Genomic DNA, 15,195 nt, shown 5'->3' on the forward strand with positions numbered 1-15,195 from the left:
TGGAGAAGCTCTCTCTTTAGCCAGCTGAAGACAAAATGGAGAGGTCTTCCATGGGCTTAAATAGACTCTCTCTTGTGGATGGAGACCCCCTCCTCTCTCCTATGCCAAGTCCAGCTCCAAGATGGAGTTTTGGAGTCACATGGACAAGTCACATGTCCATGCATGACTCAGTTTTTACAGGCAGCAGCCATTGTTTACATGCTGCCCTGAACGTCCTCCAGTAGACTTCTTATGTGGATCCAAGATTCATTGTTCTTTTAAGTGTTTCTTGATTGGGCACTTAATTTGCACATTCCTTTCTCGAGAAGCTGACCAAATGCTTTACTAAATCTACTTAGAAATCAAGCAAGTACACATAGCCAATATCCATAACTTCGAATACCACAATGACACATACATACAAATAGTAGGGCTTTGGAGCAGCGCCCGGAGCTGGAGCACAGACCAGAAGGTTTTTGACTGGAGCTGGAGCGGACCCGGAGCGGAGCAATTCAAAAATTTGATTGCTCCAAATCCCTGCCAAATAGGATGAATATATTCAGTAGATCATAACCTTTACATAGATATGTTACATGGCATATGTAGCATAAAACATATTCCAGTTCTACCATATATATATATATTCATCAGCATATTACCATGAAGTCTTATGGGGTGCAACGTCACACACAACATCACAACTGTATTCCAGTAGCAGTCACACCACTGCCAAATACAAGAGGTACTATAACTTCTCTAATCCTACTCACTATTCCTATGTTGTATATAACGTGACACTGCAGGTTTGCTCAAGAGCCAGCAACAAAGTAACCCTCAGTCCTGGTGCTGAAGAATGGCTGTTTCACAGGGCAGCAGCATTGGCTTGTGGTTAGAGTAGTAGTTCTCAGCCTTTTGCACACCACGATCCCCCATCCACTTAGCAATATGGTAATGACAGGTTGTTTGTGATCCCCTTGACACCTGTTCATAACCTCTTTCATTGACGACCACTGGGTTGGAGCACAGGGCAAGGATTCACAAAATTTGGATTCTGTTCCCAGATTCTCCTCTCCCATTCTGTGACCTTGGGCAAGTCATTTATCCCTTCCAGACCTCAGTTTCATTGAAGATAGGGACATAATAGTTACTATATGTAATTTGGATGGAGGTGTTACAGAAGCTCTAAAAGTTCTTTTACTTACCGGCTAAAGGATAGGCTTACTTTACACTTATTAAAACCTGGGATTGCCCCTACACTCTAGTTAAACAAAGGTTTTTCTCTTAACACATCATGCAAATATGATCCTGTAACCTAAGATCAATAAGGCACCACAATATGCACCTTCAATCCCTGTAAAACATTTGTGTGTGACACAAAACTGGAATAAGGTCTAATAAATAGGTGACTGTTTAGGTGGCACAGATAAGCTTCCGGGAATTTGCTCTGAGCCTACATCTGCCAGCACCACCTGTTAGGATCAAATAAGAGTAGAGAAAACACAAGCTTGCTTTAAAGTTATTACCTAAATGTTAGCAGATGTGAGTGCACGAACAGGCAGAGGCAACTGAGATGGGAAGAAACACGATAAATGGAGTGTGCCCAGGCTCTAAGCCACCACATCCAAGATTTAGGTAAAGCTGAATTAACCAAGGGGAGAATGACCCCATAAAATGGTCACTGTTAAACTGAGCATGTAATTTGTCATGAAATATTAGAATTATTGTATTAAACTGTCCTGTGTCAGTATTGACAAGTCATGCAATACTTGGTGTTTCCCTTAGAGCTCCTGCTCTTGGAAACAGGTGATTACAGGAGAATATCAACTTTCTGTTTTTTTTAAGTAAACATCTGGCACCCATAATGGAAGAGATATGCTTGAAAACAAGCCTGATTGTCATAGGGTGTGCAGGTGGGGAGGGTGAGGTCAATATATTATCAGCAACACGTCAGTCCCCAAATATGTACCTCTCCCTGCTGGCTGAATGTGGCACTGCAAGCACTGTCTGCCTCCATTCTTTTTTTAATTTTATTCTTTTATAACAGAACTCTTCTAAAACATTTTACAGCATAGTGATAAACTTAGTAGATCTATAAATACTCAAGTATAAATTGACCTATGGAACGAGGGTTTTCTGTCTTCTTCGGCCGGGATTCACGTGGCTCAGCCCTCCAGCTGGGTCACACTCAGAGTTCAATTCCCTTCTGGGATAACAAAAGTCCAAACAAACAAAACATTCTTTCACCTAGCTTGGGCCCCTCTTGGGCCTCCCTCTGGGTTCAGTTCCCAGTCCTCTTCTGGGCTATCTTTTAATCTCTCTGGGATAGAGCCCTGACTCCCAAGCTCTTTCCTTGAAATCCCCTTACAGTCTCAACTCCTTTGGGATATCTTTGAGTCTTCCCTGCTCTGAGGTAGGATTCTAATTCCAGGGGGTGTCCCCAGACACCACTTCAGGGCCTTCCATAAGAGTCCAACTTGCTCACTGCAGTTCCTCCTCCAAAATCAGTTCTCCCAGTTCCTCTAATGGGTGCATCTACACAGCAAATGGCTGAGAGTCTAAAAGTCTGGGACAACAGATTCAGGATCATGTAATGGTGCTAAAAACAGCAGTGCAGACATTATGGTTTGGCCCGTGAAGCCCACACTCGTCTCTAGGCTACAGAGCCGAAGTTCCGACTGAGCTCCAACATCTGCATGGCTATTTTTAACATTGTAACGAGCCCAACTCTGCAGACCCAGGTGCTGAGACTCCCTGCCATTCGCTGTGTAGACACAGAGGGTTGCCAGCCCTTCAGGATTGTCCTGGAGTCTTCAGGCATTAAAGATTAATCTTTAATTAAAGATTATATCATGTGATGAAACCTCCAGGAATACGTCCAACCAAAATTGGCAACCCTAGATATACCCTATGAAGCCCAGGTGTTACAGGCAATCACATGACCCCTATTAATTCAGCCAATCCCCCCATCCAGAGCCCGGATGGCAGTCAAGCTCCAGCAGTTGTCTGGTGCAGGAACCAGCCCCCCAGCAGTGGCAAGGAGCAGCAGCACTGGCCACACCACTGCCCATTCAGGTTTGGCCCCTCTGCTATGAAGGAAGGGTGGCAGGGTCAAATCTGAGCGAGTAGCATTGTGATCTGATGCACAGAGTCACAACAACACTCAGGTTGACCCCCTTCTCTCCCCAAACACATATTGGGCCCTAGGCACATGCCTAGCTTGCCCATTCTTTAATCTGGCCCATACGCTTGCAAATGCTGACTCATCCCTTCCCAAAGCCCCTTGCCCTGACCTCACTGCCCGATTACTCATGCACCCACACCCATTCTCCCGCCCAGCTGCAGGGCCACATACACCACACTCACACCTAAAGATCATTCCCATCCCATTCCCAGTTACCAAATTTTCCTTTAACTCACCCACCAAAAGAAGAGAATCCCAATCCCCCACCCTCGACTGTTAGACACTCCCCTAACACTACCTCCCTCAACTCCGCCCTGGCCCTCCACAACCTATCCACAGAGCCTACACCCCATATTCTGACCCCTCTGAAACTGCTCTTGTCATGGTATAAACCCCCACTCTGAACCTTAGCATCCAAAAGATGGGGTACCAGCATGAATTCCTCTAAGCTCAATTACCAGCTTAGTACTTGTAGCGCTGCCACCAACCAGGAATTCCAGGGCCTGCTACACTCTGGTCCCCCCAAAACCTTGCCCGGGGACCCCCAAGACCCAGTCCCTCTGGATCTTAACACAAGGAAAGTAAACCCTTTCCCTCACCGTTGCCTCTCCCAGGCTTCCCCTCCCTGGGTTACCCTGGAAGATCACTGTGATTTCAAACTCCTTTAATCTTTAAACAGAGAGGAAAATTCACCTTCCCCCCTCCTTCTCTCTCCCCCTCCCAGATTCTCCCTGAGAGAGAAAGTAATCCTAACACAGACAGAAATTAATCTCTCTCTCTCCCCCTTCCCTCCTTTCTCCCCACCAATTCCCTGGTGAATCCAAACCCAGTCCCCTGGGGTCTCACCAGAATAAAAAAACAATCATGTTCTTAAATAAGAAAAGCTTTTAATTAAAGAAAGAAAAAAAAGTAAAAATTATCTTTGTAAATTTAAGATGGAATATGTTACAGGGTCTTTTCAGCTATAGACACTGGGAATACCCTCCCAGCCTAAGTATTTAAGTACAAATTAAAATCCTTTCAGCCAAATACACATTTGAACTCCTTCCAGCCAAATACACATTTGCAAATAAAGAAAACAAACATAAGCCTAACTCGCTTTATCTACCTAGTACTCACTATTCTGAACTTATAAGAGCCTGTATCGGAGAGATTGGAGAGAAACCTGGTTGCACGTCTGGTCCCTCTGAGCCCCCAGAGTGAACAACAACCAAAAAACTAACAGCACACACAAAGCCTTCCCTCCCTCAAGAGTTGAAAGTATCCTGTTCCCTGATTGGTCCTCTGGTCAATTGACAGCCAGGCTCACTGAACTTGTTAACCCTTTATAGGCAAAAGAGACATGAAGCACTCCTGTTCTATTAACCCTTAACTATCTGTTTATGACAGCTCTATATACGCAAAATACTGTTCTCAAAACAATATATGGCTCTTACAGCCTTATCTGTATCCACCAAGAGCATTGAGCCAACTGGCCCTTAGTGAATATCAAAACCAACAAAACCTCCTGACAGATAACCCAAATATCATGCTGCTCCTAGAGGAGCACCTGACCCGTGGAAAAGACTGGGACATGAGAGACTTGGGTTCTATTCCCACCTCCACATGGGTGACCTCAGACATGTTGCTTTTCACCTCTCTGCCTCTGTGTCCCTGGCCGCCCTTTGTCACTCATGTTGGTTTACATTGTAAGCTGTTTGGGGCAGGGACTCCATCTCGCTATGTGTCTGTAGAGCACCTAGCACAGTGGGGCTTCAATCTTTGTTGGGGCCTCTAGAGGGCCAGTGCAAGGTTGTTTTGCATCCTAGGCGAAACTTCCACCTTGCGGGCCCCCCCCCCCCGCGCTGAGGCGCCTGCCCCCTTGTGGCAGCTCCCTACTCTCCGCCCTGAGGCACGCCCCCCGCCCCAGCTCACCCCTGCTCCGCGCATGAGCACCCCAAGCATGCTGTGGGCGCTTCAATTCTCCCGCCTCCCAGGCTTGCGGCGCCAATCAGCTAAGGCGCTGCAAGCCTGGGAGGTGGGAGAAGTGAAGTGGCCACGGTGTGCTCGGGGAGGAGGCGGGGAAGGGGTGAGCTGGGGCGGAGAGTTCCCCTGCATGAAGCCCCCCCCACTTACTTGCTGCAGGCAGCCCTCCCCGCGCTCCCCTGCCCCAGCTCCCTCCACCTAAATGCCAGCGGTGACCGGGGCAGCCAAAGATCCGGCCACCACGGTTGCTGCAAAAGAAAATGGCACCCCCCAAATGCCAGGGACCTAGACAACTGCCTAGGTCGCCTAAATGGTTGCACCGGCCCTGGGCCTCTAGATACTATTGTAATACAAATAATAATTCCTACCCTCAGCATGCCTTGCAAACTCACATGGAGTCCATGCCCAAGGTCCAGCAGGAAGATTTCCATATATGTATATATATATATATCCACATTCATCCTGTCTATATGCAAAGATCATATTAATGAAACATTCAGGTTGAGATTTCCATGCCTTTCACTTCCACTACCTCTACCCCTCTTGGGACTGTTTGTTCCTGTTCTTTAGCCCATGACAGACATGGATATCATGCCTCACTGATTCCATACAAAATTTGGTCAGTTTACACAGGGAAATGTGTCTTTTAAATTTACTTTTCCTTGTAAACCAGGCTAATTTGCTATGGAAACAATCAGCATTAAACATGGAACCCCGTAACGCCATTTTACCACATTATAACCAGGCCAGTTACTAATTTGGAGACTACAACCAGCAGAGGTGCAACACAAGCGTTATTTCCAATAGCTGAGTCCCTGTCTGTCACCAGAGCCTGCAGATGCTCATTCCTAGCGGATGAGCAGGTCTTGGCTCTGCTCCTTGGGAACCCTTGTCTCTCTCAGAGGAAAGCTCTCACCAAGAGCAAAGATCAGGCTTATCTTGGAACTGCTCCCCCCGTGAAAGTCTTAGTTTGAGAGTACATGATCAATGAAACACCGCAGCAGAATTCAAAGTTGCTGAGAAAGGAGAAGTGATTTGCACCTCTGCAAGCAGGTTATCAAGTAGGTAAACACATGCATGAGACTCAGTTAAATAAATAATCTTTTAAATTAACCTTTGCTCAATCAAAGTCCAGCTGTACCTACAGGTACAGCCACAGGAGAGACTGCTGGAGAGAATTCCCTAAGGAACAGCTCTACGCAGACACAGGTAAGAACTTCCTTCTTTATTAACTATCCCCTTTCCCCCAAAACATCCCAGTAGTTACTATCCTGGTTATCTTTTAGGTGCTTTACCCCCATTCCCCATAAAGCTTTTATGCAGCAAAAGGAGAAGTAACACTGAGCCCTGTGCTAGCTTCCCCACTTCCCTCTGAGGTTGCATGAGTTCATCATCTGCCTTTCCCTGCACCTGAATGTTTCTTAGGCCTTGTCTACATCGGGATTTGCCTCTATTTCAGGCTCTGGTGTAAACTCTAGAAAACATAGGACAAACAGCTATGAGCTGCAATTTTCACCAATGCAGCCTGCTCTGGTTTCCAGCAAGGTAAGCTCCATGAGTACAAATGGTAGCTTTGCCTGTCTACACTGAGGATTTGCCATAGTACAACTGCATAGTGGCTAGAATCAGGGCAAATCTTTAATTTTCAAAGGGAGAGCAGATAAATCATGTGCTGAGGGCTCCTATTCTCTACCTACAGAGGAGCTGTATTTGGGATGGCCTGAAGACGCTCTGCCAGGAGAAATTTTCCAAATCAGGTCTAGGTATAAAAGTCTCTCTAGATACTAGGAAAGGATGCACCTGCTACAACAGAATTTACTTCAGTCTTAATTTCTCTTTTGTGGATATGTTCCGAGCAAAGTTTGAGGTATTGCAGCACATTAAATCCTTCCAGCTGTCTGATCAATGGGTGGGGCTCCAAGATACCAAACCTTCCGGTATCTTCCTTCAGCTTCCATAACACATCTGTGCCCCTCTGACCTTCAATATACCAGTTGACCTGACCCATCTATGCCTCTTCACTAAAGGCACAACCATCTTTTTTTTTTTTTTTTTTAAAAAGGGAAGGGGGATTGTTTTAAGGCTTGTTTACACATGAAAATTAATCTACAATAAAATCTAGTATGAATTGAAAGCAGATTAACTTCCTGATTAACTCTGTGTGGGCATTCTCACACAGAGTACCTTATTCTGAATTTGTTAAATAGCTTTGAATAAGGGACTCTTATTCCAGAATGAGAAGGTCCACACAAGGAGTTAACCAGGAATAGCTCTTCCAGAATACAACCCGATTGACAAGAGTGGTGTGTGCAAGTCTGTCTGTCCATCCCCCTCCAGGGGGATAGCAATAGTGAACAATTTGGAGGGACATGTCTGCAGCTAGGACTTCTCTGGTATTAATGGGATCTTGGACAAATTTTGTCAATGCTTCTTGGAAATATTGTCTTTTTAATGATCTCCGGACCCACAGAGTCCCAGGCCAGATCATCCCTGTGACATGGGCCTATTCCTCTATAAACTTTATTTATTTGATGATTTATTATTTGTTATTTATTATTTGATGATTCTCACTAGCCACGAAGCAGCTCATGGACTCTGTGGACCTAGGCTGGTATCCTGTGGGGGGTCACAGAAAGTGATTCACAGGGTCAGGAACCTGGGGCAATTTGAGTAACAGACAGCTGTAGTGAGACAGACATGTAAAACTTTACAGTAGGTGATCACATGGACTTTAATTGCCTGGGCTGTGATTAATGGGTAATCTCTGCCTCACAGCTTGCCTTGGTCATTTAACAGATTTCTCTCTTAGTGGTGGTAAGCAGCCAAAAGCCCATTCAAAGGGCTATAGGTCATTAACAACATCATTGCACAGACTTCTGAAAAGCCACTCAGAGAAAGATGTCCTAGTTAAGCCCTGCAACTCCTACACATATTAGCACAGTTCTTTACAGGAGCTGTTGAAACAGTGAAACTGGCTCTCCTTGGTCCTGTTACCCAAAGTGAAGTCACACACCTTATTTTCCATGTATTAAACTCTCCCTTGATGTGCATTTTATAATGATCAGGCACCCAAAAGAACAGAGTTCCATCCCACCTTGTAGTGATACACGAAAGGCCCCATCTGCTGCACAGGCAGCTTGCCCTAAATTCTGCACAGAAATCCCCTGGTGTGTGTGGCACGTTGGGGCAGCAAACTGGAAATTCAGCATCATTTAACATAACACTTAAAAATTGAGTTTTTCAATGAAATAAATGGAAAATAATGAACATAGCCTGCTATTTCTACACTTTTTTCAAATTCCTTCAAGATATCCAATTTCCTCCAAGGGGTGTCACAGTTTTTCTGCTAATTATGCATCACTGTACTGTAGAGGTCAGCAGAGTGAGAAGCTGGAAGCTCTGGCAGTTAGATAGGTAGTGAGCTGAGATCTTTGGTGCCTGAGAAGGCAGGTTAAGATTGTGGGATAAGCATATTATCTAGACATTTCTGCTCAAACAACCAGCAGCAAAACCAGTGAGGCTACCTCTATGCTAGCATAGCTTCCTCCTGTAGACATACAACAACAGGAGTTTTTCTACTGGTTTACGACTGCCTCCTGAATGACATTAGCTATGCTGACCAAAGCCCTCTTCCATCAGCATAACTGCATGTACACTGGGGGTTTTATCAGCTGGGAAGGTGGGTTTGCACACTCCTGACCAACACAGCTATGCAAGTAGAAGTTTTAAGTGTAGATTAGGCCAGAAGGGATTCAAAACATTTAGTAAATCCAGATTCTTTCCTTGGCATCTGCTTTCCTCCCCTCATTTACAGTAGAAACATCTACAATAGCAATGCCTATCTCTAGTTCTCTGCACCTGAAGTCTGAGTATGAAGAACTCTATCAGAGCTAAAGGACCCTCAGCCCATCCTATCTCAAATATTTTTATTCAATAGGTGGGACTGGCTTCATTTTCAAAGGGACCAACCAATAACTCCCTTGGTCTCACTCCAGAAGGGAGAGTAGATGTCCCGATAAAATCGGGACCGTCCCGATATATAAGTGTTTGTCCCGATTTTTTTTCCCTCTGCCGGTAGACCTCCCCCTCCCCCCCCCCCCCATGTGTCCTGATATTTTCTTCCTCTCATCTGGTCACCCTACACTCCAGACTCAGCACAAATGAGTCAAGAGAGAATTTAACCGCTTATGCAAAAGGAGGGAAGTACACATTTCATTCTGTGTGGAAGGGGTTGGGGATATAGAGACAGACACTGAACTTAGCCAGAAAAAAGGGCTTTGTACAGTAATTAGAAGAGATCAGTAGCTACAGGCTGATATGGCAAGCTAGGCTCCCTTAATTTCTTTAATATTTTTACTCCTGGGGGCGATTCTGCGCCAAAAAAAAAATCTGCATGCAGAATTTTAAAATTCTGCAAGTTTTATTTGCCAAAATAGCACTACATAATCACTCCATTTTCATTAATTTTGGTAATTTATTTTAAAATACCTGTCAACAAGTATGTCTGTAACAATACAGACACATACAAAAATTCCCCCAAGAGTAGAGAGTTGAAGAAACCCCTATGACAACCCAGTTCCTGTTTCCAGACACTCACAACCCCTCCCACACAGAGCCCACCTGCAGGGGTCCCCCAGCCAATACACCCGAACTGTCTCCTCTGCAGAGTCCAACCATGGTCCCCACCCAGCCCAGATACCCGCACCCCCTCTCCCCCCAGAGGCCAGCTGCAGCCCCCCCCCCCCCTCGTCAACACCCGACTCCCTTCCCCACAGAGATTCAGAGGGAGAAACAACTTGATCCTCTGTCCCAGGCTTGCACCGCGCCACTCTCTCCTTCCCTCAGGCCATGCTGGGAACTGCAGCTTCCATGAACCCTTAGCTCCCTCTCCCTCCCCCAGCAGTGTCTTCTATGTGCAAGCTGTGCTCTGCTGAGTCCAGTGGCCCATAGTGGCAGCTAGCAGCACTACAGTCCATTTCTGTGGAGGAAGGACATTGTGCACACATGATATTAATTTCTGCAAAACTCTGCATTATGTAATGGCGCACAATTCCCACAGGAGTAATATTTTCCCCAACAGTCTCTTTGACCAATTAATGACTCAAATAAAAACCTCTTTTGTTCCAACTTAATTCTATTTAGCCAAAAATACTAAGAAGGGTCACTTTGCTCAAAGCTACCTGTTTCTTTCTTAATCTTGCCCTCTTCTAGGAATTCCATTTTAGCCACACCTCAATTTTCTTTACCACTGGCAACACCTGTCAGCTTAATCTGCATTATGGTTTCTCTCCCATGAGGCTCAGTTCTGGAATAGACCCTGAGTAGCTTTCTCATCTTATTTTCCACAGCAGACAAGTTCTCTCTCTGGCATTCTGCCTTGAGTCAGTCTCTTAGCAAGAGGCAGACACCACCTTCATCTGAGATGAAAGACAAAAGCATTTTCTTCTTTTGTTATCTTTGTTAAAAACACTTTGGCTCAAATGACCTACCCAGTGCATATTGTGACAAAGTTCCTCCACTTATTGGTGGATTTGCTCGCCTCACAGATTCACCCTGTGGGTCGGGAAACAGCCCAGAGACCTTCCCCTCTGGTAGAAGCCACAGTCCAGGTCAATTCCTCCTGTGTTTGATCAAAAGTTGGGAGGTTTAGGGGGAACCTGGGCCTGTCCTCTACTCCGGGTTCCAGCCCAGGGCCCTGTGGACTGCAGCTGTCTAGAGTGCCTCCTGGTACAGCTGCGCAACAGCTACAACTCCCTGGGCTACTTCCCCCGTCGGACCATCTGACTGGATTTGGACCACGGGCCTTCACTAGAGTCTGTTAGAGGTCTTGCCCTTGTGGCAAAATGGGGGAGGAAATGCCGGTAATACTCCCACCACCCCTAGGAATGCTCAGACTTGCTTCTTACTACTTGGTAGTGGCCAATTTTGGATGGCCTCTAACTTGTTCATTTGAGGTTTTACCAGACCTTTTCCTATCACGTAGCCAAGATATTTGGCCTCTGTGAACCCCATAGCATGCTTAACAGGGTTTGCCATCAGGCCAGCTCGCCTGAAGTTATCAAGGACCACCTCCACCTTCTTCAAGTGAGTTTCCCAGTCTGGGTACTTCATCCAAGTAGGCCGCAGCATATCTGGCATGGGGGAGTAGTAACTTATCCATGAGGCGCTGAAAGGCAGCTGGGGCCCCATGTACTCCAAAAGGAAGGCCCATATACTAGAAAAGACCCTCTGGTGTAGAGAACGCCGTCTTCTCCTTTGCATCTTCAGCTAGGGGAATCTGCCAGTACCCCTTTGTCAAGTCTAGGGTCATTAAGTACCGGGCATTCCCCAGACGGTCCACTAATTAGTCTATGCGGGGTATAGGGTAGGCATTAAACTGGGATATCTCATTTAGTCAATGGAAGTCATTGCAGAACCTCATGATGCCATCAGGTTTGGGCACCAACACTATTGGGCTGGACCACTGACTGAGATTCTTCAATGATCCCCATCTCCAGCATTTTCCTGACTTCCGCTTATATTTCCTTGCTTTTGGCTGCTGGCACCCAGTAGGGCCTCATTGTTACTCTGGCCCCAGGGTTCATGACGATGTGGCGATATGTCCCAGTTCTGCGACCTGGCTTTGTTCAGAATACATCTTGATATTGGGCGATCATCTCAGTTACCTCTTTCTTCTGGGCTGTCGTTAGATCAGGAGACACCCTCACCTGTTCAGGGTTTTTGTTCCCTGGGTGCAGGTCTTCCCGAAACACTGTGCATGCCTCTTGGGTTGCCAGGGTTTCAGAAGGTTGACATAATATATCTGCTCTAGTTTTTGATGTCCCAGTTGTCGCACCTTGTAATTTACTTCCCCTACTGGTTCAACTATTTTATAGGGCCCTTGCCACTGGGCCAACAGCTTACTTTCGCCTGTGGGTACCAGTACCATTACTCAGTCACCAGGCTGAAACTAACGAACCTTGGCTTGATGGTTGTAGTAAGTTTGCTGGGCCTCTTGGGCCTTCTCTAGGTGCTCCCTCACTATGGGAGTGGCCCGGGCTATCTGGTCCCTCATCTGTAGCACATGCTCTATTATGTTCTTCCCCTCATTGGGTTCCTCCTCCCAAATTTCCTTGGCTATGTCCAGGATGCCTCGGAGGCTGCGCCCATATAACAGCTCAAATGAGGGAAAGTCCAGTTGAAGCCTGAGGTACCTCCCGGATAGCGAACATAGGGTAAGGTAGTAGGATATCCCAGTCCTTCCCGTCCCGACTTACCACCTTCCGTATCATAGCCTTGAGGGTTCAGTTAAACCTGTCTACCAATCCATCAGTCTGCGGATGATAGACTGAAGTTCTCAAGGTATGTATATGGAGCAGCGTACAGAGGTCCTTCCTTAGCTTCGACATAAATGGGTTCCTTGGTCTGTTAATATTTCCTTTGGTAGCTACATTCAGGCAGAGATCCCCACCCGCTCTTTTGCTATTGTTTTAAAGGCTGTGTTCTGCAGGGGGGCAGCTTCTGGGTAGCGAGTAGCATAGTCCAAAACAACAAGTATAAACTGGTGGCCCCAAACTGTCTTCTCCAGGGTCCCACTAGGTCCATGGCTATTCGCTTGAAGGGGACCTCTATGATGGGAAGGGGTACTAAAGGTGCACTCAAGTGGGGACGGGGACTGTGCAGCTGACACTCTGGGCAGGACGCACAGTACCTCTGCACTTCTTCATGTACTCCAAGCCAGAAGAGCCGTTGTAGGACTCGTGCCAGGATCTTCTCTACCCCCAAGTGCCCCCCAAACAGATGACTATGGGCAAGACTTAATACAGCGTTCTGGTGTTTTTGAGGTACTAGGCTCTGCTGTACCTTCTGTCCCTGTACTGGTGCAACCCAGTATAAGTGATCCTTCTTCATTATGAAGTAGGGTCCTGGCCCCTGGGTCTTCCCTTCCACAGGGACCCCATCTATTTTGGTCACCTCCTTGTTATCATATGGCTGGTCCCGTCCAAAATTTCCTCTCCCAGGGCTAATCTGCCCAAGATCTAGGGGTCCAGTCTCTGTTGCCTCTACTGATTCAGAGGCATTAGGGTGGGGGTCAGACTCGGGTGCTTCTCCCTCCTGGGTGGCCTCCTTTTCAGCTGCTCAGGTCTGCCTACCTACGAGAGCGACTCTCTCGCCTCACCAGACTCTTAGCAGGTTAATTGAAGTCAGGTGTTCTCATTAGCCTGGAGCAGCCCCTGCTCTGGCCACTCAGGGAACAGAAAACTGCTTATCCAGTGGCCAGTATATCTCCCTTCTACTACTCTGCTGTTCCCAGCTGGCCTCGGTCTATCACAATATTTAAAGAGGACATACTTCCTTTTCCTGGTCCTGTTTTTACACATACCCCTTTTCCATTCTGCTTGGCAGAAATGACCTCTGCTCTCCATCCTCGAGAATGCATAGTGACCAAACAAGAGGGGGAGAGTTATGGATTCTACCTGCGCATTGAGAAAAACAAATTGGGTCACCTCATCCGGAACGTGGAGGAGGGCAGTCCAGCTGATAGGGCCGGCCTGAACGATGGAGACAGAATCCTGAGGGTCAATGGGTTATTTGTGGATAAGGAAGAGCATGCACAGGTAAGTCTAACTATATTTTGTGGTCCCAGACATTTCTCAAAACCTCAGCCCCATTTTCAGTATTCAGTTCAGCAAACCTTCACCTGCCACTCCTCACAGTAACTTCCGCTGGAAAATCTGAGAGCTGAATAACTGAGCTCACAGGATCATTTGTACCTCACATATTGGCTTCACTGGAGCTTGAGCAAAGGGGAAAAGATCCTTGATGAAATACTAAGGGCAGTGGAAGCTGCAGAGCTCGCATGTGCTGTGCTCCAGAGGGGGGAATTTGTATCAGCCATCTGGATGCTCTTCTGACATTACTACCTCCAAGCTCATTCTATCTATTGCAGGTAGTGGAGCTGGTCAAAAGGAGTGGGAATTCTGTAACTGTCCTCATTCTGGATGAGGCATCCTATGAAAAGGCAGAGAAAGAAGGGGTGAACTTTGAAGAGTTGGGTCAGAAGCAGACAACCCAGGAGCAAAAGGAGCAGCCGCCAGTGACAAATGGAGTGACAACTCCCGTTCCACAGCCTCGGCTCTGCTACCTTGTGAAGGAGAGAAAGAGTTATGACTTCTCCTTGAAAACCACAGTTGGTGAGAACAATGGGTGTAGGTAGTAGGCAATTTCCCAAGGGCACATTTCTTCTGGTTAGGAGTGGGGATGGGAGTTGGTTCTTCACCCAGCCTGTTCTATTTTCTGTCAGCTGTGGAAGCAGACTTGCTAAAACCATTTGCACCAAGCCCTCCTCAGATGCCAGAAGCGCCCTACAAATGATTGCTCAAAGTCCCAGATACCTCCTTTGAATTACCATGGGAACCAGCCCTCGGGGTTCTGGAGCTTATCTGAAGACAACCATGTGAAAGGGGCTGAAGCAAAGGATGACACAGTGTGCAAAAGGCAAAGAGCCTCTTCTGATCGAGATGTGTTCACATGGAAAGTACAAAACTGCACTAAGAAAATTTTTCTTTTGAACCCTCTCCATACTTGCCCTTTCCAAAATGCTAGGCAAAAGAATGGGTAGGCTTCTGTAGACCCGTACTGTCTCTCTGTTTGGAAAGTGCCTAGCTCATGGAGGGTGCTAGCACAATATAAATAACATTGTGCACTAGACTAACCCAGGGATGAAATTTGGAAGTCTTTCAAACACAAGAAACTCTGACATGTGGATAAGCCACAACAAACAATAAAAGTGGGTCTTAACCAATTCAAACTTTAGAAAGTAACTCCATTTTCATTAGTAGTACCAGTCAACCAAGCCACCATAATTGGTGCCTTGGGCAGTCTCAGCAGAGAGGCTGTTTAGGCCATAGATGATGAAGTTCCCTCCCCTCTCTAGAGGTTATCCCTCCAGGGCCAGGATGAGGCACACAGGTGTGGCTCGGTAGAAAAAACTTGTGCTGTCACTGTATCTTTTCTATGGATAAACAGAGCCCGTTGGTCTTCAGGGCTGTCACTACAGCACCTTACATCAGCATGGAATTTGCTTGGCA

The 15,195-nt window shown here is 46.6% G+C and overlaps 1 protein-coding gene across 1 annotated transcript in view; it reads left to right on the forward strand.

Annotated features, from left to right (window-relative positions):
- Positions 1–15,195, forward strand: part of PDZK1 (PDZ domain containing 1) — a 368,881-nt gene that overhangs the window by 344,301 nt on the left and 9,385 nt on the right. The window contains exons 3-4 of the mRNA XM_030580583.1: positions 13,511–13,722; positions 14,055–14,298. Coding sequence (XP_030436443.1) covers positions 13,511–13,722; positions 14,055–14,298 — 456 coding nt within the window. The remainder of the gene's footprint in view (positions 1–13,510; positions 13,723–14,054; positions 14,299–15,195) is intronic.

Source organism: Gopherus evgoodei, chromosome 1 (genome assembly GCF_007399415.2).
Source record: "Gopherus evgoodei ecotype Sinaloan lineage chromosome 1, rGopEvg1_v1.p, whole genome shotgun sequence".
In the NCBI taxonomy this organism is placed as follows: domain Eukaryota; kingdom Metazoa; phylum Chordata; order Testudines; family Testudinidae; genus Gopherus; species Gopherus evgoodei.